Source organism: Sitophilus oryzae, unplaced genomic scaffold (assembly GCF_002938485.1).
Source record: "Sitophilus oryzae breed Bouriz unplaced genomic scaffold, Soryzae_2.0 scaffold_359_pilon_pilon, whole genome shotgun sequence".
Taxonomy (NCBI): Eukaryota; Metazoa; Arthropoda; class Insecta; order Coleoptera; family Curculionidae; genus Sitophilus; species Sitophilus oryzae.
In genome coordinates this window covers 680,087-704,733 of record NW_022146928.1, presented here as the reverse complement: position 1 = coordinate 704,733, position 24,647 = coordinate 680,087, and the positions used below count along the sequence as shown (strand labels likewise).

The 24,647-nt window shown below is 31.1% G+C and overlaps 2 protein-coding genes across 5 annotated transcripts; one reads left to right on the top strand and one right to left on the bottom strand.

Moving 5' to 3' along the window:
* The first annotated feature begins 1,416 nt into the window (after nt 1–1,416).
* On the top strand, nt 1,417–2,526 carry LOC115885017 (Golgi SNAP receptor complex member 1). Its single transcript, XM_030903761.1, has 4 exons — nt 1,417–1,537; nt 1,600–1,781; nt 1,835–2,076; nt 2,132–2,526. The coding sequence occupies exons 1-4, from the start codon at nt 1,513–1,515 to the stop codon at nt 2,367–2,369; spliced, it is 687 nt and encodes a 228-aa protein (XP_030759621.1). The 5' UTR covers nt 1,417–1,512; the 3' UTR covers nt 2,370–2,526.
* A 4,115-nt stretch (nt 2,527–6,641) lies between these two features.
* Nucleotides 6,642–24,530, bottom strand: LOC115885016 (TAR DNA-binding protein 43). Of its 4 annotated transcripts, none has more exons than XM_030903758.1 (10): nt 24,117–24,360; nt 23,176–23,345; nt 22,978–23,118; nt 22,716–22,923; nt 21,813–21,948; nt 21,577–21,668; nt 11,174–11,380; nt 10,212–10,453; nt 9,992–10,093; nt 6,642–6,888 (listed from the first exon to the last, which is right to left on the bottom strand). In XM_030903758.1, the coding sequence occupies exons 1-8, from the start codon at nt 24,358–24,360 to the stop codon at nt 10,272–10,274; spliced, it is 1,380 nt and encodes a 459-aa protein (XP_030759618.1). In that variant the 3' UTR covers nt 6,642–6,888; nt 9,992–10,093; nt 10,212–10,271. The 4 variants fall into 4 exon arrangements, with proteins under 4 accessions (XP_030759618.1, XP_030759619.1, XP_030759617.1 ...); XM_030903759.1 differs by lacking the exon at nt 6,642–6,888 and adding an exon at nt 7,433–8,111; XM_030903757.1 differs by lacking the exon at nt 6,642–6,888 and having other exon boundaries at nt 9,746–10,093; nt 24,117–24,530.
* Between the last annotated feature and the right edge of the window lie 117 nt (nt 24,531–24,647).

Sequence of the window (24,647 nt, the reverse complement as noted above, 5' to 3'; positions counted from 1 at the left end):
TAAAAGGGATGTGTCCAAGTTTTTTCTTTTTTTTAATTTTTAAATGCTGTAGCTCCATGTCATGTTCATAATAGTTTTTTTTAACATTCCATCAAAACTACGGAGGCCTTAAAAGGCCTTTTAGCCTCCGTAATTAAAATTGTAGAATCAGCTTCAGCAACATTAACAGTTACCTTGTTTAATTCTGCTTATACATATATTGCATTAATTTTTCTGCTACCTTAAGATTTCTCTATTCTTACACCTAATTTATGTGATTTTCTTAGCGTATATGATTTATAAACCATATTTTTCCTAATGGAAGGATGGAATAGGATATGCAAAATTAAGATATTTTAACATTTATTTTCCAGACATAGTATAATATAGTACCGTATGATCGAATAAAAACGGCGTCAGCGATGGCTATGAAATGAAGATCGATGTCATTTTATATGTAAAATTATATGGGAAATGTCATCGATCGTCATTTCCAAGCTAATTGGACGCCATTTTTTTTCGATCATACGATATTAAGATTAAGACATAACAAATATTATAAGAAAGATCTTAATATAAATCACAAACTAACTAAGTCTTAATTTGGTCTTGTATAAACACAGTTATAAAACTAATAAGATCAAAACTCAACCTTCACCATATTGTCAAGATTTGGCATTATAGGAAACAAGAAATTGGAGTAAATTAAGAAAAGAATATCAAAGTACACGATATTATAAATACTGGGTAATTATCAAATACTGTAATGTATTCTACGACACAAACCATCTCCCTTCTAAAGAGAAAAAGATAAAACATAAAGCTTATTTTAGTCTTATCAACACACTTTTCGATAAAATATATGTCTAAAATTGCTATTAATCCACTAACTAGATATTTTTAAGAAATTATGATACAAACATTATAATCAAAGTATATTATATTAGTAACATTATAGGTAAAATGTTACCTCTATCTCCCATTGACGTGTATTGTTCTATAAGACTCGTCATGGTAGTACTTCAATACATCAATACATATGTATAATCAAAACTATTGTTGCCTGTAAATAACTAGAAATTAAATAACTTGAAAGAAATAAAATAAGTTTAAAACCATTAAGAAAATATCCGTAAATGATAATTTTTAATTCTAATGTAAATATATAAATAAATGTTATTATTATTACAATTTTATATATCATTCCCTAATTTTGGATATCAAGATAAATCTGAAATTATAAAATTAATTATAGAATTTGTATTATTATTGATTAACACTCAAAAAAAAATTTCAACTGCAAATAATGCGAAAATAAACTGCAATTTGGCAACATCGACGATGTGCGCTTGCGTAGTATCGATGATCAAATGCAGCAAATATGGGCTTCAAGGTCAGCCACCGGATCCACACCTTTACCCAAATTTACTTATACAGTACCCCTCCCTAATATCAAAAAACACCAAAACAACCAAAACCAAGAACAGCACCAAAACCATATCAAAACCAAAAACCAACAACACATCAACAAAAATGGCTACAGCTTTGTCATATTCAGGTAAAAAACAATAATTTTCTTTATATTTAAAACTATTTGGAATCGTAAAACATGATTTTTAGACTTACGAAAGCAAGCAAGGCATCTTGAAAATGAAGTCGACTTAAAATTAGTTGCATTTAGTAAGTTGGGAGCAGGTATAAAATCTCCACATAATGCTGCTTCCTCCGATTCCGTTCCTCTATTATCTAGCGATGATACTTTTGAAGCGATGTCTGAGGAAATTGAACAGATGTTAAATAAGGTACTTTAGTTGACCTTTTATAAAATTACAAAATAAATATGTGTTATCTTTAGTTAACCCAAATTAATGAAAGGCTAGCAGAACAGCCCATTTCAGGGGCAGCAATGCTTCATACTATTCAAAGACACAGAGAAATTCTTGCTGATTTACTAAGAGATTATCATAAGACAAACTCGCAACATGAAAGTCGTAGGGCAAGAGAAGATCTATTAAGAGGTTCCAGTGATACCTTTAGAAATGATGGAGTAAATAATAGAAGAGATATGTACCTAAAAGAGAATCAGCATATTCATAAGTTGGTAGACATTTAGAAAGAAAATATTTCTTTAATTTAGTAATTTTTTTTACAGTTCGGATCATTTAATAAATGAACAAATTGCAATTGCTGTTGAAGCTAGAGATCATCTTTCTAGTCAGCGTCAAACGCTAAAAAGACTACAGACAAGATTCAATGATATTTCTAATAGATATCCAGTTATTAATAGTTTGATAAATCGTGTGAATATAAAGAAAAAGAAAGATTCAATTATATTAGGGTTAGTTGTTGCATCTTGTACAATTCTAATGTTATACTATGCTTTCAGCTAGATGATAGTATAGGCATTTGATATTATTTTTTGTTCTTTAAGCCTATGTTTAAGAATATTCTTTTTATATATATATTTTTAGATATGGGGAAGTGTAGTAATGTTATGTATTCATAAAAGTGATCTAATAAGACAAAAATGTTTAATAAAAAATATTTATTTTTATAAATATCTTTAAGTTGCCTAAACCAATACTATATGATTAAGTACAAAGAATCTGAAGTTTGAATTAACTGAGAAATTCAAGTGGGGGTAAAATCATAATAAAAAATAGTTAATACTGTAAAATAAATTACAAACCATTGCTTACAAAATACTTGAATTAATCAATTTTATCAAGTATTGGAAGTCATATTCTCCTTATCAATAGTTGTTGAATTATAAGGACTCTCTATTCCAAACGGACTATACAATTTTGTTGGTGTTCGACCTAACACTTGCTTGGCCCTTGTACAAGGAGTTTGAGTATTTGGTGTAACTGAACCTTCTTGAAGTATTTGCCTTCTTCTAGTTGATATTTTTAGGTGCTAAAAGTTCCTATAAATTATAATTATTTAAGTAAATAATATATTTTTACTACCTGCGAAAAGGACTCAATGCTAACCCTTACTGAATTAAATGTCTTGGATAGTCTTTCTGTTCCATTCCGAAGATATCTACGAGTGTCATTCAAATTTACAACTGAAAAAACACCCTTACCGCTATCCTTTGATTCTTTCATTTCTGACTGGTCAAATGTATCTTTTAATCGTTTACGGCATAGTCCACTACTTCTTATTGAAGATGAATTGGACGACGATCTTTCGAATGACGTTTCCTTGGACATTATATAAAAATATGGAACTGAACTAGAGTAAATAACTGAAACAGTGTTTATTTTGGACTACATATTAAGAGCCTACCACAATTGTACATACGTTATAGTTGTAGATAATGTTTTATATCTAACTTATGTATATCACACATATACACTCTTCTCTCGTATCGTAATTTAAGAAAATAACACAATATCAAAGATACTTATGGGAGTATTATACAATTTCCCTAAAAACCACACCAGATATATACGGTATACAAAAACAGATATATTGCTATGACGTTTTCGGTAGATATATTATTATGAAAATGACGAAAGGGGTCTTTAAATTAAAATCATAGAATTAAAATCACATTAAAATCTTTCATCTTCGAAATTAAAACGACCGTTAAAAAACTGTCAGAAACAGATTGTGAACAGAACATGGCCAATGGCTTTGGACTGCGCAGGTCACATGACAACATATTAGTTGCCTACCTCCTTAATTAAAATAATTGTATAACTGGTAGAATATATAGGCTAAATGCAAATACGTTTAAAATAAAATATACGGAGGGTACCGCTTAAATTCCTGTCCCGATGTTGAAGGATGGCTATAGAATTTCAATCTTTAGATAAGGAAAGAGGGGGGACAGGTAACACGGCAGCTGAAAGTGAGGCAAGTTTTCACCACTTGAAATTCTCCAATGGCGTAGCATCAGAAATTAGCTTGTACAAAAGACGGTACAAAATATTTATTAAAACGTAAACTAATATATCGTTCATTTTTAAGTAATGCATATACAATTTTGTATGTTATAGTCTCACCTTTATAATATTAGAATATCTAAGTCGATAATGCAAAATTTATTTAACAGTCACAGTGGACTGATTATCAAGACAATTATTTATTTATTAACGTGTGTATAATGTATAATTAAATAAAAAATAATGTAATAACATATGTTTTAAACGTTTATATACATATATACTGTATGATCGAAAAAAACGGCGTCTTGTTTGTTTGGAAATGACAATTTCACAAATGAATATTAAAAATTACATTATTCATTGAATCCGTAAGCAAGTGTGAAGGGAATTGACTAGATTCATTATTACACCGTATAATCGAAAAAAAAACGACGTCCAGTTGGCTTGTAAATTACGATCGATGATATTCCCCATATAATTCTACATATAAAATGACATAAAAACTATACAAAACGACATCGAAAAAAGACGGCATCAGCGATAGCTATGAAATGAAGATCGCTGTCATTTTATATGTAAAATTATATGGGGACTGTCGTCGATCGTCATTTACAAGCCAACTGGACGTCGTTTTTTTTCGACCATACGGTATAATAATGAATCTAGCCATTCCCCTTCACACTTGCGTACGGATTCAATGAATAATGTAATTTTTAATATTTGTTACCTTCAATCATAAGAATATCCTAATTTTCCACAAAAAAATAAACAATTCTAGATGCTTTGTGTTATTTTATTTATTTTTAAATTTTTATTAATTACTCACTGAGACTATTATTATACACCTAAATTGGCAAATTTTTTGAAAGAATATTATATATTCTCTGATTATAATTCCCTACGCCACTGGAGAAATCCATGCTGAGTAGCATTATTTATAGTTTCAAACATTAACTATAATAAAGGATATTGAAAATACTACTTGGAATTATTAAAAATAGTTTGGTTTGGATGTGGTACAAAACTTATTAAAAGCATTTTACATATTTTTACTGCTATAATGAAAAAATGTACATTTTATTATATACCAAACCTTAAAGTAGGACTTAAGTAGGATTTATAAACTCACAGTTGGATTTGGCTTTGGCTTTGGCGCCGCCGCCCAATTCTTAAAACTGTATATTACCATAAGAGCATTATACACGAAACAAATTGTTTCGTCTCCTTTTATTTAGATGTCTTTGGTGTTAGCCGTCCCCTCTCTTTCCTTGTCTAAGATTTCAATGCATTTCCCACATAAGTCTATCCTTGTGTTGTAGGAGGTTTGACTAAACAAGGATGAATTTATGTCTTGAAACCATTCGGCTCGATTTTCTGTCCTTCAATACTGGGACGTAAATCCTCTCATTGCTCTTATGGGGAGCCAAACCAAACCAACGCTATCCACCCCACCAAATAACCAACTTAACCAACGCAACTAACACTGATAAAAAAAAATATAAAAAACAAATATAAATTAGTAAAAACCAACCAACCCCACCAAATAACCAACTAACCAATGAATTAACACCCTCCAAATAACCACGCTAACCAACCCGCCAAATAACTAAACCAATCCAACCAAAAAAAGTGAAACTAATGCAATAAGATCACGCTATAAGCAAAAAGAAATATAATCGTCTTGGTTGGCGTGAGATTTGAACCACGGACCATTCGCTCACGAAGCGATAGCCTCAGCCACGGAGCCACAGGTGCTCTTGCAAAATGCTTATAGCTAGGCATTACTTTCCGCCGACATGAACGACGTCACAATATCTATTAACGGCATTTTAGTAGGCTACCGTTTAACGGCTGTTTAAGTACATCGTTTAAGTTTTTTAAGCCCTCCATAGTTTAAGTACAGCCTTATTTTTTTGCATGAAAAACAAATTACTGATAGGTTTAAACATGGGTTTAAACTGCACTGTTAGCAGTTTAACCTGTGAGTTTAACCTATGAGTTTAACACATTTCTATGGAGTATAGGAGGTAGATGCCCTCTCCTCGGAAGATGAACATCTGTTGTCAGGAGGATGGGAAATACCTTGTCCCCCCGCTAGAACATGAAGATCCCAATGTCATGTATGATAAGTTATAGACTGTATGAGAGAGATGAGCTATAACTCAAGAAAGGGGGACATAATAGATCTCTAAGGCCGCTAGATGATTAACGCCCCTCTTATTCATTCTACATTCTGCAGGGAAATGTCATCGATGTTCATTTCCAAGCCAACTGTACGCCATTTTTTTTCGATCATACAGTATAACACCGTATGACCGAGAAAAAACGGCGTCCAGTTGGCTTGGAACTGACAATCGTTGACATTCCCCGTATATATTTTACATGTAAAATGACAGCGATCTTCATTTCATAGCCATCGCTGGTGCCGTTTTTCGATCACACGGTACAATCATTCAAGCTTGTCTATGCCCTTATCAAACTTTATATTTGCTTTTATACGCAAAGAATATGAATAAGGGGTATAAAAAGTCAAAATTTTATCTTAAAATGATTTTATTAAGTTATAACGCTAACTATGCAATAATATAATAAATATTATTTTAGGTATTCTTAATAAATATAAACGTATAATCTATTATATAACAAAATAGGACGTTTAATATTTGAAAACAAAAAATAAATAACGTTATAATACATTAGAATGTTATAAAATAAGTAGTAAAAGATTTTGAGTAATTGAAAAAGTATTTAAAAAATCGTTAATTTTCAATAAAAAAATATTTTCATACATCTATACCTTAATTGATACTAATAAAATATATTCATAAATCACAAATGGTTCAACAAGTCATAACTATAACAAAATTGTTTTTTTTATAATAACTCTGCTTCTCATGTTTTATCCTTTGGACTGTTCTGGCTCACAATTTTAAATTATCTAAATGTTTCTGCCAAATCCCATTCCAATTAATTTATCACAAGGCTGGAATCACTTCATGATATAGATCAAAATCTAAAAACGAGTTATTGCTTTTTAAGCCTATGTTTTTTTAGTTTACACCTTATGTCATCAGTCTTCAAAAAGTATGTTCAACTCAAAAACAATTAACATTCAATCATATGGACCTATACTACGTCTGTAAACCTTATCTTGTAACACACTTACTCAAACAATATCTGAAATTGCATCATCTATATGGTAAAAGATCTAACATTCCAACTTACTTCTAAACGCCGCAAATTGACCTTCAATTTTCACAATCCCCTCTTAAATCATTTTAAAATCAACAAACAAGCGCTAAAAAGCTTTACACATATAAAATATTTTAAAAATAAATTATAAATAAATACCAACTTCATATAGAAAGTGTTTAAATACGAAAAAATGCCACTGTAAAAAGTCACCCACAAAAATACGAAAATCAATAGAATGCTATTTTTTGGCACACCTTTTGGAAGTATCTTATTAATAACTCGGACGTTTATTTGTATTAACTGGAACATAGATAATTCAAGAGTACACGAAAACAATTCCTTGTTGAAATAAAACTCAAACCAATCACTCATTCTGTTCTATTTATGTCAACTTAATAATAGAAATCATACAACATGTAATATCTAAGCCTCAAACTGAAAAGCAATCCTTAATCTCATTGTCATCATAACTATAATACAAACACTTTTACTTCCCTGGCAATTTAAAAATTATTCCCATACATTATACCACATATTAACCTTTCTTGAATATACAACACCAAATTTATAATAAAAATCTATCTCTAATAAGAGAATCAATAACACAAAGACATACATTACATCATCCAAAATATATAACAAAAAAGATAATAAAACTTTATAATAATCTTATTCCTACTTATTATATGCATATAAGGACATTGAAGATAATAACTATATTCTATTCATTTTTAAATAGTGTTATAAAGTCGATATTATTAATAACTGTTTTAGCATGCTAAAAAAATAAATAATTTTCATTATAATGAACAATGGCAGATACAAAAACGATAATCAAAATTAACTAACATGATAAATGCTCTAAAGCACAGAATACCTTAGCTAAAGATGTGCCCAACGAGTCAGGAAAGATTTCAACAGGCGACATCAAAAAAATAAAATAGGTAAAATACAATTTATTTGTGAAAAATGTCTATACCTATGTGGCAGATTCACCTCTCCAAAAAATCCTATATGGGCATTTCGCTACTGCAAGAAAATCTACAAAATAAAATAGTTATTTTTTTGTAAACACTTCTTAAGCTTGATTTTCATGCGTCCGTTATCCGTTGATGCGATGGTCCGATATTAATTTTATTGGTTGACTTTAAAGACTTCAATTGATTAGAAACGGTTATCCAATCGAAGTCTTTAAATTCAACCAATAAAATTAATATCGTATCATCGTATCGTCGGACAACGGATGCATGAAAATCAAGCTTTAATAATATTATTATTTATTTTAACAGAACGTCAACGGTTTTATTTTATATAGATTTTTGTCTTTATTCTTTGTATTTTTTTTGCTTCCGACGACGGAAAGAGATAAACTTTCCGAAACGTTAAGCTTTTTTTTGTTCGTTAGGCAAATTTGTATATCTGTAAACCTAGCTTCTGACAAGTAGTTTCCGTTTGGATTAACTCAGAAGTGTTTACAAAAAATAACTATTTTATTTTCTAGATTTTTTGGAGAAATTTATTTGTGGAAAGACTATATACCAGGTGCGTCTCAAAAGTAAACCCTATAACTTTTTTACTTTTTCAGATAAAAAAACGAGATATGGTATGTTAGTATATGATATAAATTAGGATTGATTGACGTATTCAAATGTTTTCGGTCACTTCCTGCTTCACCGGAAATGACTACAACTTTTAAATGATTTTTAAATAGCACCCTTAAACGCCGATTCAAGGTTTCGCTTGCCAGCAGGGTATAGTGTGTCCAACGATTTAAGGAGGATTTCCACAAACGACATCTCAAAAATTAAACAAAAAAATCCTGCGAATTTAAATGACAGATAAGACTGTCATTGTCAGAGATTCGCTGTTGGACAATCCTTATTAACCAGTGATAGACATTTAAGCGTCTGCCCTTTTTACCGACCTATACTTTTAATTATTTCGGAATAAATTTTGATTTCTACACAAGATAAAAAAACGTACTATGAATTAAAAGACCAAATATAATGAAGTAAATTAAATTCTTACATCAGTTACTAACAGTAAACAAATTAAATAATCCGCAAAAACTAGTTTTTTTTGCATTAGCCAGTGTGTTTGTGTGTTGTATAAAATAAAACCAGCACAGTGAATCATGAAATATTTCAACTTCGACAGATCTCATCAAAAAAATTAGTGAAAATAGAATTTAAGTGTGAATTAACATTACAGACACAACTGTCACTATTATGTATCCTCTCGTCGGACGGACTATAGTTATTTAGGTAATTCTGTGCTAATAGGCGACAATGTTCCACGTATACCGATATTAACTAATTCAAACTCTCGCAAAATTTAAATCAATAATTTTTTTTGTACCTTTATCGATTACAAGTTACAAGTGAAACATTGTCGATAACATTGAATTTAACTGATAGTTGAGAAATAAAACAGTAGCTCCAAATTTTAAAATGTTGTAAAATAAATTATGTAATTTTATAAAAAAATATTTTTGGTATGAAAACAGCTTTTATAAACACTTCTAAATTCGAATACACATATAACTGTATTATTTTTGATATATATGTCCTATATCATAAATTGATAAAAAAACAATTTATGATGAAATAACAATAAAAAAATTCCAGATAAACAAAAAAACGGCATCAGAGTTGGTTTGTAAATGAAAATCGCCGTCATTTTATTTGTTAAATTATAAGGTGTATTTTATGGGTTGTCATTTCCAAGCCAACTTGAAGCAGTTATTTTCCGATCATAAGTACTATTAGAAAAGTAAAATTTATAAAATATACAGGTCAAAAATGAAAATAAAAACATTTACTAAACGTATTTAGAAAGATTTAAATACTAAAAGTAGTGCAAGGATCTATACACGTTATGGGTTAGATTCAGATAGACATGAATACTAGAATATAAATCACCTTATTTAATGTTGTTGACGATGACCTTGTACAGCACTATGACTGTTAATTTTGACGGTACTTCTGGTTACTAAAATTACTTTTGTAATCAGTTTTATTAGTCTGAAAAATATGAAAAAAATACATTAAAATTATTATTAACAGGGTTCAGGAAAATAAAACATCTTTTTTATTCAATTTAAAAGATCCTTTACAAAATAAAAATATAAAAAACACTTACTAGATAAACCATAGTCTTCTTAATAACCTCGCCATGTGTTTGGGAGGCGACCGCCCTTCCCTAGTCATACTTTAAGAACCCTTTGTCTTGGTTCTGGCCCGGTGGAGGCCTGGCAGGCCATTGGCCGCCATCTTGACCTCCGCCTGGTCCGCCGCCTCCCTGATTCATCCAGTTCAGAAATCCCGGGCCTCCCCCGCCTCCTTGATTACCTTGACCTTGATTACTTCCTGCGGAAAAGCCACCTAGAGAATCAAGACATTAATTTGTTTTGTACGATATTACAGGGGTTGGTCTGGATTTTAACAGATAATATTATTACATGTTGTCTTTTTTCAAAAAGTTATATACTTAAGTGTTTGAATTAAGAACCCACGGAATCCGTAACAATTAATGTCAGAAGTGGGAGTCAAGAGGATTTTTAAATTGTAAGAAAAGAAATTAAGTGGATTTGAAAGATTTTATGTCAATGGAATTGATTAGTGATTGAGAATGAATTATTTTAAACGCACATGGGAAAGTGCGGATGGCAGGACAGTAACAACTCAGTTACTGTCACCAAGAAAGAAGATTACCCAGCTTTAGGAAGAAATTCACGGTGGTAAAACTGGAGCCCATCTTAGAGCAAACCAGACCTTGAGCAAATTAAGAGGTCGTTTTTACTGGGTAGATTATTGCAAAGATGTCAAGCAATGGTTTGGTTTGGTTTTTTGCAATGGTGTCGACAATGTAAACTTTGTGCTGCTATCCAAGGACCAAGCACTCGATCTAAGAGAAAAATGAAACAATACGTTGGACTTCTATTCAAAAGAATCGCTGTTGACATTGCAGGTCCATTCCCTGAAACGCACTCGGGTTGACTTTTGCCATTATGACATCTTTATCGTCATCTTACACATTAAAATCCAGACGAGAGATAGAGGATGACAAGGTACTTGTAAAAGGTTAATGAAAAAATTGTTTACCGCTGTTATTGTTGGGCCCATTACTGAATCCTTGATTGAAATTGGGTTCAGGTTGATTCTGAAGGTTACCTATGAGACCCCAGCCTGCCTGATTCAACGCAGCGGCAACAAGCGCGGGGTTCATTGGAAGGGCTCCCAAATTAAGTCCTAATCCAAGAGGATTGCAACCTCCCTGGTTGTTATTTTGTTGTCCTTGGCCCGTAATGCCTGTTAATGTTAACTATATTATAAACATAATATGGAATAAAATAAAATATTTATAACTGACAATATTTTCTGTAGAATAATACATACTTCCTTACCTGTTATAAAGACAATATAATTATACTCATTAAAATTAAAAAACGAATTTCATGCAATGCTATTTAAAGAGTAATAGTTTTTTAATCAATAACTAGTAATTTATAATATAATTTTTGAGCATCTTTATTAAGAATCTTTTCTATGACATCCATAATTTATAATAATCATAACTCTCTTCAACAAAGTAATAAAATAAGATTAAAATAAACACATTAATATTTGTTTTTAGAAGTATAGTAATTTAAAGCAGCTGTGATATTTTGCATGTCAGGTACATTAGATATATTGGGTCTAGTACTATATCCTACAAATAAACTAGGGTTAGGATGGTTTAAGGTAAATCAAACAGGAAAGCTCAGTTATAACAAATGTTTTTTTTTATAATATCACAATATTTATTTTAGAAATTTCAATTTTAACTATATATCAATTTTTTTAACAATGTCTTTATTAAAAACGAAAAAAGTTGGTTTTGCGATATTACAATTTTAATGAACAGCGATAAGATGCCTTTTAGTTTATTTAATAATGATATACATAAAATAAAGGTGCAAAAAAATCAAGATTTTTTTATTTAAACTTTTTTTTAAATGGGATCTCCAACTAATTAACGACTTATTTTGAGTTAATGTCCTAAATAGCTATATCTTCGTAAGTCGAGATTTAAAAACAACAAAAACTGTTTTTAAATCTTTGAAGGATTAATTAATAAAATATGTAATATTAAATTATTAGTTAGGAATGTCAAATTATTCACAAGCTGTTTTTAAAAAAAATCTAAATTAAATATTAATTTAAGATATTTTTGTCAATTTTTTATAAATGATATATGAGTTAGGCGCGACAGAAGTTATCCTTGTTTACCAATGGCACTACGATGCTGTTTCACTATGATCATAATGTTTCATTCCATATTTATGGTAATCATAGTAATCATACCATTATTTTTGTTATAAATGAGCTTTACTACATTAAAGAAAGCACATAATATAGGCTTGGTGCATTCTCCGCCGATGTTGCCAAAATCGGAGAAAATTGTAAACAACCGGTATATACAAATACACAGGTTTCAATAGCGAGTACATGAAAAATTTATTATATTCTAAAATTCTAGGAAGTATAATTTGTGAAAAATCTAAAAATAAATATAAAAAAGTAAATATTTTGATATATTCGAAAGGTCTAAAGCTTGATTTTCATGCATACGTTATACGTTGATACGATGGTCCGACGGTGCTCTGATTGGTCATAGCGTTTTCGCGCCGCTTTTCATCCGTATATATTTTACTTCATCCCGTCAACGGACCCATTCATACGATAACGGACGTTTTGACAAATTTAGTCCAACTTTAATAAAAATATAAGTAAAATAGCAAAATCGTTATGGAAACGAAAATATAAAATGACACCAACGTATATCCGATAAATGGAGGCATGAAAATGCAATAAATTTAAAAACTGCGTTATTTTCTAACCAATCAAAGTGTTTAAATTTTACCAATAAAATTAATATCGTATCAACGTATCGTCGGACAACGGATGCATGATAATCAAGCTTAACTTGTATTATAATTTATTATTTAAGGTAATAAGACTTTTTAAGGTGGGTATACACATGCGAGCCGAGCGGTTCGCAAACCGCTCGTGAATCGCTCGTTAGCAAATTGTTTTTGTACGAACCTTCAACGATCCAAGGGAAAAGCGCGAACGCCGCAAACCAACCGAAAACATGCAGTCATTTTTGCGATGCGACGCGACGCCGGTACGGGTACGCGTTTAATTATGTCTGCGCGAGAAGAGAAGTATGCTCTGTTGGTAATGAGTGGTGCATTTTTAATGATGGCTAGTTTAGGAAGAAAAGGAAGCAGCGACGTTGGTGGCACACTAACCTGTACAAAAAACGTACCAGTATGCTAATAAAGAAATAATTTTCTTCTTACATTGGCCTGCATTTTTTTTTCAGTTCGACACCTATTTCCCTCCAACCGTCCTCCTTTAAATTTTTTTATAATGTTCTTTATGTTTTGGATCCCATAATAAAGCTTTTTTTCTATAGAGATCAATTAAATCTAAAATGATTTCCTCGGACCACTCCATATTAAAATAAACCTCTATACCTCTTCCAACCGGTAAACAAAAACTAAAAATTGAAAACAGTGCGTCTGGATTGTCTGGAGGTTCGATACAAACAACGAACAACACACGAGCCCGTCCACCGAGAGCCACGAATCCCTTTGTGTTCGTCAAAAAACCCGATAGGAGGCGGATCGCCGCGAATGGTTTGCGAGCCGTTCGTTCGTTGCTCAAAACAACGTACACACTTGCGAATTATAGGTTCACAAGCGGTTCGCAAAACCGCTCGGCTCGCATGTGTATACCCACCTTTAGATAGGTTCAACTAGGGTAGCAGCATAGTTTTACGCACCGATTTTGATAGCGGAGACATAACTAGGGCTATTTTGGTTATAACGATTTTTTTTAAAGGCGCATAAATATACTTTTAGAAGATGTTCATAAAAAATGTATGCACTAGTTAATTAAAACAAGTATATCATTAATATTGCAAATTATAATTTATCCTCTCATAGTATACGCTTATTTAATTTTTTGATTATCTAATGCCCACTTTGTTTACTCACTTGTATCGTCGAGCTACTTGAATCCATTTTTGCTTTTGATCAAATCGGTGTGAGAAGTTCTGAAGCTATAAAATGTTGTTTCGTGAGTTGTTTGACAACCAGAAAGCGACGCCCAGTTCGGGTTCTTTTTCATTTAATTTTTACTACCCGAAACAGCGTTACATCACACAAACCTCATATCTGAGTGTTTTATAGTTTCAATAACTGCGCTATTAAAAACTAAAATACTTAAATATTATGACAAAGCCATGGTTTTAATATTATTTCAATGTTATCAACATCGGAACTACCTGAAATACAGAGCGAATTGATTCTGATGATTGCTGTATTGAGGCTGCGGTCGTAATTTTTAAGATCAACTGAAATGCACCAAACCTATAAAGGTCTCAAAATGAATAACAGTTTACCTGGATTTTGGTTTAGATTGTTAACTTTTGGAGTGAAGGAATCGGGAGATAGGAAGTTAACTATAATACATAAATATATATTAAAATCAAAGAAATTTTAGTCACAACCTGACTGTTTTAATAATTATAAATTATTTATAATTTCCTATTAATGTGTAGCAAGGCAATATTCTGTAATGCTGTTGCTAGATAGTATAAAATTTTAAGATACTAAATACTATCACTGGTGGAAAAAAATTCTTTGGACTGAAAAACTGTTTGTTTACACATTTTTATATATTTTGAAACTGTATCTTGTGCCCCCACATCATTGTTTTTTTGTGATATTGCTTAAGTTCTTTTTTTCTGTAACTGATGATGGCAATAAAATTTATTTTTAATACTTATTTTCCTGGTATCATCTATAGACTAATTAATACATATTTTGCAGATAAAAATAAGTAAAAAAGGTCGTATAAATTTATGTCCTATAATACTTCGTTTCGAAGATACAGGGTATAGAAGTTTCATTTTATTTTAATTTTTTAGGGTTCCGTACCCAAAGGGTAAAAACGGGAACCCTATTACTGAGACTTCGCTGTCCATCCGTCCGTCTGTCACAAAGCTCTATCTTATGAACCGTTATAGCTAGACAGTTGAAATTTTCACAAATAATATATCTATGTTGCCGCTATAAGAACAAATACTAAAAATAGAATTAAATAAATGTTTATAAATAAAAAAGTACTTTCACTAAACATTATCTTTTAAGTAAGAATTTTACATAGAATCTTTCAAGTCCTCGGTGCCGCGTGGTTAAAGCGTTAGGATTTTACGCTGCTATGACGTTGGAGCAGTAGTGAGGCAGGTTCAAATCCTAGTCAAGGCTACTTTTTTTTAATGTTTTTTTTTTAAATTTTTACATATTTTTACATATTTATTTTTATTTTTTACATATTTATTATTGATTAATACAATTTTTAGTATTGTGTTTCTTCATTTTTTTTTAATTACTCATACGCGCATTCAAGATTTCAGCTAAATCGGAAAAAAAGTTTATAATAATATAGTGTCTAATGTTGTATAGATAATGAATGGTACGGAACCCTTCGTGCGCTAATCCGACTAGCACTTGACCAACAAAATTAAACTCGTAAGTATTCAATTTTACCAAATATTGAAAATTTCAAATATAATAACAAATTTATTATAAAAAGTTTGGTTCCGACCATAGCCTATTAAGTATCAGCCGGTCAACTTATCGTCTGTGTTTATACAAATTGAGTTTATACAAAGTTCACTAACACAACCAACTATTAAAAATCGCTAAAATTGTAGCTGATGACTCATTCGTTGCTTCCAAAAGAATGGCGTCAAGTCTAGGGTCACAAATTCAGCTGCAGCCCGTAAATGGGCGTTACATGTTCTTGTGTTCTTTAGTCATTGCATTTATTTAATCCGTAATATCTACCTAGAGTGACGTCATAAATCTCACACCGAGGCTGCTCTCCTATAGAAAGCAATAGTCAATATGACTCCTACTTGTAGGGGGCGCCACCTACATATTTTTTCATTGTTTTGAAAAATAATAACTTTTCATCCGTACATCTATAAAACCGAGTGAAAAGATCTTTGAATAAGAAGACTAAGGAAGGAGCATATCAAAAATCTTAGGTACACCGCGATGGGCCTCAAATATGGCCGACTTAAATTCCGTTTTATCAGTGTCGTTCTAATTTTATTTAAAAAATGTAAAACTATGATGTAGGGTAGACGTGGGGTAGACTCAATAATTTGTTGTTTTATTTTACGTTGTGAATAAATGTCGGTAGTTATTAAAATTGTTATAAAAATATATAATTCTAATAAAAATAGATAAGTTATAATAAGTATTTATTAACACAAACATCCGATACGCTACTGAAGCAGGTAAGTCAAATTAACGTATCTAAATTCTTTGACATCTAATCTTTGACAAGTAATGAATAAAAGCTAAAATGCAAGAAAAATATATAATTTAGTTAATTTAAGTGAGTTTCATAAATGATCGGTTTACTACACGTATGTATAGTCACTTACTAGCGAAAAGTTGTTCCATTATTTCACTCGATTTTTGCCGAGATCTACCGCACGCTACACAACCAACTATTTTAGAGTCTTTTTCGATAAAGCGCGATAGTGTCACTGTTAATTTAAGTTCTGCCACAATTTCCATCTAGATTTACTACCTTTATACAACTATCAGTAGTAGAATAAATAATAAATAACATAAAATAAGCTCCGTAAAGACTGACAAATCCACAAAATTTCAAATCAAATTCAAATGTGTCAAATGAATCGTCAAACACAACTGTCAAGGATCCCCACCCTAGAGTGCTTTTTCCGCCCACCATGGATGAATACATGGATAGCATTATGCTCCTTCCTTAGTCTTCTTATTCAAAGGAAAAGATGCCAGTTTTTCCGCCAGACATTTCCGCCAGTTTTTTTACCGAAAACCGTTCTCAAGACATTTGGAATGTAAATTATCAATAATATGACATTACTGACAAGAAATAAACACGTTGACTAGAACTTAAATGATAAATTTGAGAACTTCTTTTATTTAATTAATCTTTTTTAGATAATTTTTTTTGAAAAAATTCTGATTATTGTACAAAATTATTATACACATACATTATATGAAACAGTTTCTATTGGCACAAAAACATTTCATATTTATGATTGCAGTCTAATATATAACTTGTCAATATGTTCAATTTTTGTCATTGATGACATGTTTGTATTGGTTACTTCAATTCCGAATTTACAGGGCGGCGCACCTCATTCGCCTCGGTTGATTATACGAAAACGGAAAGATCTAGAACCAAAATATTTTATGAGTAATGGGAAGGCAATGTGTACAATTTAAAATTATTTTCAAATGTACAGGGTGTGTCAGAACTAAGATCCATACCAAAGTTATGTTCTTTCTTATGGAACACCTGGTATTCTATTTCATTTTTGGATTCTTGGACATAAAATAAGGCATTTATTATAAGGGTTTAATATATTTAAAATCTTTGGTTTTTGAGATATTTAAAGATATTTAAATATGCATCCTATAATAAAAAAGTTTGTCAACACCTTGTATCGGATGACCAACTAAGAATGGACGCCGGCTGTATCTCAGAAACTACTTATCGTATAACTTTGGCAAAAAAATTCTAATATGTAAATCGACCAAGAGAAATCGCTGGAAAGTATTTTCAAGTTCGAAAAATGTCCGCTAGAGGGCGTTTCTCTAATAGCCAATCAGAAAACAGGATTTTTCTCAAAAATATGCAGGTGAACAGGTATTTTAAATATTACAATTGTAATCACCGAGAAATTTGTAATTTTTTTGATATAGAGTATTTTGCTCATATCTCATAAAATAAAGTGGTGGGGGAAGGTTAAACTTGCTTTTATTAAAATAAGGATAACTCTGGTTTAGGTTACGCGATTTAAACAAACTAGGGCTCGTTTAAAAGAGCTTTTCTTCCTTAATGATCTCCAGTATAAATTTTGTTTCCACAATTTTTTTCGTGTTAGCTAGAGGGCGCTGTATACATCATAACAGATATTGCGCTTTTGCGTAAAAAAATTAAATAGGAGGCTATATTTCTCTTTGTACAGTTAAATAGAGCACAAAATTTCCAAAATATCAGCGCAAACCGCAACTTTCTATCTGCTCTCTAACCGGAGATATTAAGAGAACAAATCATGTTAGGCTGCCGCTTAGGATTATATGGTCTAAAAATTATAGTAGTAGGCTAAGAAACAAAAAGAGGTAAATGGGTTACGTCAAAATATCAAAACGTTTAAGTTCAGTTTTCATGCATCCGAATTTCGGGCATTTTCTTAAAAAAAATGACGTCATAATTATTTAAACGTGTTTATGTAACATTATCATCCATCCATATAATTTTTACGAATTTCTTGGTTAATTATACGTAATTAGTTCTCAGATTAAAATGTGCGAAAGTCGGAGAATCAATAATTTTATTAAAATTTCTAGGAATTTTGTGCCGCCATATTGATTTTAACAGAAAAAGGCCGAATTACGTATGGTCGAAACTACGGGTTAAAAAAAATAAACGGGTTTATTTATATAACGCATTTAGTTATTAATCCAAGTTCGTCCTTGATTTCACTTGTTTTCGTGTTTTACCTGTTGTTTGTGTTATTTATTATTATATTATAAAGTTTATGTCGTTTGGGTCACTTTTCATATAGCACCGAACGAAGGGGCGAATCGTAACAATATGCACTACTGCTCTAAATCTGCCCTTGATGCAAGTAGTTTAGCACCAAGACCGTTGGTCGGTAAATGTTTACGCAGGAATTCTAGGATGGCGATTGATTGGACTTTTTTAATTATCTGAATGAAATGAACTATCCATAATTTCTAAGAAATGATTTGCCAGTTTTGTTAGTGGATCCATCATGATGAAATTGCATTTGTTGCAATTTCATCAGCATGAATGCCGTTGGTGTAGTTGAGGCAGTGGTGCTTATTTTGCTATTAATGTGTGGGGCTTCTTGGATACCATTTACTTTAGTAGATAGAGACGCCGGAGCGGCATATTTCCATGGCCAGCTCGGTCATCGGATACAATATGCCTGGGTTTTAATTTATGGGGTCGAAACAAGAACGAAACATGGATAGATAATAATTAAACGGTATTAAAATGAAATTAAAATATATGTTTTGATATTTTCACGTAACCAATTTACCTCTTTTTGTTTCCTAGCCTACTACTATAATTTTTAGACTATATAATCCTAAGCGGCAGCCTAACATGATTTGTTCTCTTAATATCTCCGGTTAGAGAGAAGATAGAAAGTTGCGGTTTGCGCTGATATTTTGGAAATTTTGTGCTCTATTTAACTGTGTAAAGAGAAATATAGCCTCCTATTTAAATTTTTTACGCAAAAGCGCAATATCTGTTATGATGTCAAACAGCACCCTCTAGCTACCACGAAAAAATTGTGGAAACAAAATTTATACTGGAGATCATTAAAGAAGAAAAGCTCTTTTAAACGAGCCCTAGTTTGTTTAAATCGCGTACCCTAAACCAGAGTTATCCTTATTTTAATAAAAGCAAGTTTAACCTTCCCCCACCGCTTTATTTTATGAGATAGAGAAAAATACTTTATATCAAAAAAATTACAAATTTCTCGATGATTACAATAGTAACATTTAAAATACCTGTTCACCTGCATATTTTTGAGAAAAACCCTGTTTTCTGATTGGCTATTAGAGAAACGCCCCCTAGCGGGCATTTTTCGAACTTGAAAATAATTTCCAGCGATTTCTCTTGGTCGATTTACTTAATAGATTTTTTTTCCGAAAGTTATATGATAAGTAGTTTCTGAGATACAGCCGGCGTCCATTCTTAGTTGGTCACCCGGTACATTACTTTTCAGAATTAATTCTTGTGCTAATTTTCACGTCAGAGAAATAAACTTTACTAAAAAAATTCATTTCTTCCTTAAATGTATACAGGGGTATCAAAAATTGCTGGTCTATTTTAAATATGTTTTTTACATAAAACTTCGTTATTTCAAATGCAACACTATGTATTTTTTAAATAACTCGAAGCAGATTTAAATGCTCTTTCAAACTATATTAGGGTTTCCTATACCTATCTGGCTCAGATTTTGAATAAAAAGCGATTTTTCAATAAAATGCCAATAAATACGGCTGTTGTCGCCATAGACAGTATCTATTTTCTAGTGACACTTAGTAACTATTTTCAAAATCGACATTGGTTTACGGACTTTATTTAAATTTAAAGCAGGTTATTTTTATTCAATTTACCTACCATAAGGTTAATAAGTAAGTATTTACCAGCCACCAGCCATCTTGATTGCCATTTTATTGAAAAATGGCTTTTTATTCAAAATCTGAGCCAGGTAGGTATAGGAAACCCTAATATAGTTTGAAAGAGCATTTAAATCTACTTCGACATATTTAAAAAAATACATAGTGTTGTATTTGAAATAACAAAGTTTTTTTTTGTAAAATAAATATTTAAAATAGACCAGCAATTTTTAATACCCCTGTATACGTTTAAGGAAGCAATCAAATTTTTTAGTAAAGTTTATTTCTCTGGCTTGAAAGTCAGCACAAGAATTAACTTTGAAAAGTAATGTACCAGGTGTTGACAAACTTTTTTATTATAGCATGCATATTTAAATATCCTGAAATGTCTCAAAAACCAAAGCTTTTAAAGATATTAAACCCTTATAATAAATGCCTCATTTTATGTCCAAGAATCCAAAAATGAAATAAAATACCGGGTGTTCCATAAGAAAAATATATAACTTTGGTATTGATCTTAGTTCCGACACACCCTGTATATTTGAAAATAATTTTAAATTATGCACATTGCCTTTTTACATATACCCATAAAAAAATTTGTTTCTACATCTTTCCGTTTTCGTATAATCAACCGAGACGAATGAGGTGCGCCACCCTGTATATATGTAGAACACTTACTCAAAGCGATTTATACTAAGATATCTTTTTTATATAAAAAAAAAACGGCAGAAATGTATATTTTTTCACTAGGTAGTTTTATACAGGTAAGGACCAAGTGATTACTTTTCATAACAGTTAAAAGACATGTTACGCCCACCTACAAGTAAGAGTCATATTGACATTGAAATCAAATTTCCCATGTCAAAAAACTCACAGACACCAAGTTTCATCCAAATATCGAAGTTCTGAAAACATTTGGAAAAAATCAAAATAAAAATGAAACTTCTACGCTATATCTCCGAAACTAAGCATTTTAGGACATACATTTATACAAACTTTTTTACTTATTTTTATCTGCAGAATATGCTGCCAAAGTTTCCCAAATACAATTTGCACCGCCTTGTACACCTAATTTATCTAAAGCTATTGGTACCCTTTATATAACCCAACCTATATTTATAACACAAATATATTCAATACAATTTAAAGGATGTTAATAATTATTATTTAATGCTTTGGTACTTATTAATAAGCAGAAATATAAATATAAAAGCAAACATAACTTACCTAATGCTTGCAAGTTAGGCATATCAAGATTGCCTCTGGGTCCTCCTTGATTTCCCCAATTCCCTTGATTGGGTCCTGGAGGTCCATTATATCTTTAATATACAGGTAAATAGTATTAGTACAAAAAAGTGACCAAAGATTGACATTCAGAGTTTTGGCATATACATATAAATATGTTATTTTGAATAATGTTTTATCAAATATAAATAAATTGTATTAATTATTAGATTCTTTACCTTTGTGGGTACATTCCGCCCGGCCCATCTGGACCACTTGGAGGACCCCTATTGCTGTGGGGACCTCCCCTATCATAACCGTGTTTAGATCTTGTTTCAGATTTTGGAGCAGCATTTGAAACATGAACAGAAACACCTAATAATAAAAATTAAATACAAATTACATTTTATATTGCTAATTCTAAATTATTAATATAATAGTAATAGAAACACCTAATAATAAAAATTAAATACAAATTACTTTTTATATTGCTAATTCTAAATTATTAATATACAGGGTGGCGCCTTTCATACGCCGCGGAAGCTCCAAGGAGAACAGTAGTTTATATCGAAATGAAATTTTGGCAGCATAATGTAGGTTAACTGAAAGCATTTCATAAAAATATAGAGAGAGAGTTCTACAGGTTGTCCCCAAAAAAAGTTGTCTTTTTTCTAATGGAACAACACCCTATATATTAATTGATTTTCAGATCCTGGGAGAAAAATAAAGGTAAGTTTTATTAAAGAATCATATACCTAAAATCTAAGGATTGACAGGGTGAGACAAAATTAATATGGAACATTATCGTCACTTTTAAAAGCAAGTTACGCCTTTATTTTAAGTAGAACACCAAGTATATTATTCTGGTGTTCAATGGGGAATTTATATTTTCTTTTAATTTTTATAATTTTGCGTCAGTAGATAATATATAGGATGTTTCATTACAAAAAACAAAACTTTGATATGTAACTTTTTTTGGGAACACACTGTAGAAATCTCAATATTTAAAAAGTGTTCTGAATTAACCTACATATGCTCACAAAATTTCATTTCAATACAAACTGTCATTCACCTTGGAGCATCCACGTCGTATGAGAGGCGCAACCCTGTATATAAATGAAATATTTTAACACACATAATACCTTTAATGATATGGTCTTCACCACATAAACTTTGAGCAACTTCAGGGTCTAGAAACGTAACAAAACTAAAAGCTCTAAATGGTTTAGGGATAAAAACATCTGTAACTTCTCCAAATTTACCAAAATATTCACGTAAATCATCAGCAGTTAAATCTTCTGTACATCTGCCAATAAACACTTTGCAGGGAACCTGCTGAATGAGTCCTTCCTAAAACAAAACTTAAATCAGCTTCTCAATGTTTGGAATGAAATTATACTTTACTTTTGAATTAGGTACTTTCACATCACACCAGCGTCCATCAATCATGTGTCTTTGAGTCAATACCCTCATTTGTGATTCATAAGAGGCAAACCTTATGAAACCAAACCCTTTCGACTGACCCGTTTTTGGATCTTTCTTAACCTGAATAACAAAAAATAAAATAAAATTGCACAAGTAAATTTGTTTCATTTAATTGACCTGTGCCATTAAGACTTCACCAAACGTTTCAAAATATTCTCTCAAATTTTGCTCTGTAGTTTTCCATGGTAAACCTAATACTATTAAATCAGTACAACGTAATTTGGTTTCCATACGTTTAGTCTTGGCGGTAGTGTTTTCAAGATTATCATCACTTTTTCGTTTATTTTCTAGAAAAAAAATATCCAGATATTTTCTATCACAGAGCTGTTATAACTAAATTTTTAAGTTCTGATAAGATCATTTACAAAGATATCAATTAAGAACTTACCAATTTACTATCAAATATTACATTACCTTAACAAAAATTTAATGTAAACAGGAGCATAAAATTTTGATATGCAGTAGCTTGCATCTTCCTCAAGATAAAACAATAAATTACAATGCAACATTACAGTCATCACTGTGTATCTTTTAGATATTAATATGTTTCTAATATACTGTTAAGAAATATGACGTATACCTATATTTTCCTTTCAAATATCAATCTCATCAAACCACAAGACAAATAACTTACTCAGCCAAATAATACAATTAGGGCTATTTTACTATAAACACTCTTAATTCTTACTTCAAGCTAAATACTGTTAATAACTAGGTAAAAGTTACCGTAATAAGAAGTATAAAAAGGTAAAAAAATACATACATAAAGTGTGGCTATTAATCTTTTTTTCAAAAACAGTCATCAAGACCAGCAGCTCTAACCTCATCTTCAGGTGATACAGTCATTTTCACTCATGTCTTATTCTTATTTATTTTGAAGTAAATTATAATAGCTGATAGTTTTGTCATTAGATAGAATGAACATACAGATATGCATCACAATAACAGCTCAATATTCAATGTATATTATATGAGTAATTTAAATTATCTTTCTTTCTTAAGATTTAAAAATACTTATATTTTAAATAATCGTACATCCATCAACTGGTCTTACTAACCTTTAGGAAACACACAGTAATAAATATGCGAACCCCAACCACCCTCAGGTGGTGGGTGCAAGCGCCCATCGTTCAACCTCACGCCCCTTACAGACTTATTCTCTGGATTTCTATACTTGAGCCCTGAAGCTCCCGGAAATTGAGCAGATAGGGTACTTAAAAGTAAAGTACCGTCATCTTCGGTCGGGAGCTCTATAGGCTCTTCGCCCTCATCTTCTGCTACTTGCAAATACTCGATCGACATTCTTACAAAACACTCAGACACTCAAGTCGCTCACGCACATTAATTTAGCGATATACGCTAAAAATCAAATCAGAACAAATATTAGAAATAATAGAATATAGAAGAATGAATATATCCAATATGGCCGGCTGGTAGCAGAAGATAAATGGCCGGCTTAAAATGACAGAATGACAGCAGCGTTGCCAGAGACTTTTCCAAAATTGTACTATTCGGTGCTAAAAATGTACCAGATTTTGATCGATTTGATCGAAAATGTACCAGACAAATCGCGCATCAGTCAAAAGTCG

Bases quoted from the DNA above. Each gene is read 5' to 3' on its own strand.
- LOC115885017 (XM_030903761.1), top strand. From the start codon at position 1,513: ATGGCTACAGCTTTGTCATATTCAG. The intron at 1,782-1,834 runs GTACTTTAGTTG...TGTTATCTTTAG, and splicing joins TTGAACAGATGTTAAATAAG to TTAACCCAAATTAATGAAAG. The intron at 2,077-2,131 runs GTTGGTAGACAT...TTTTTTTTACAG, and splicing joins GAGAATCAGCATATTCATAA to TTCGGATCATTTAATAAATG.
- LOC115885016 (XM_030903757.1), bottom strand. From the start codon at position 24,360: ATGTCGATCGAGTATTTGCAAGTAGCAGAAGATGAGGGCGAAGAGCCT. The intron at 21,949-22,715 runs GTATTATGTGTG...TTTTATTATTAG, and splicing joins TGAAGACCATATCATTAAAG to GTGTTTCTGTTCATGTTTCA. The intron at 10,454-11,173 runs GTAAACAATTTT...TTGATTCTCTAG, and splicing joins TGGGCCCAACAATAACAGCG to GTGGCTTTTCCGCAGGAAGT.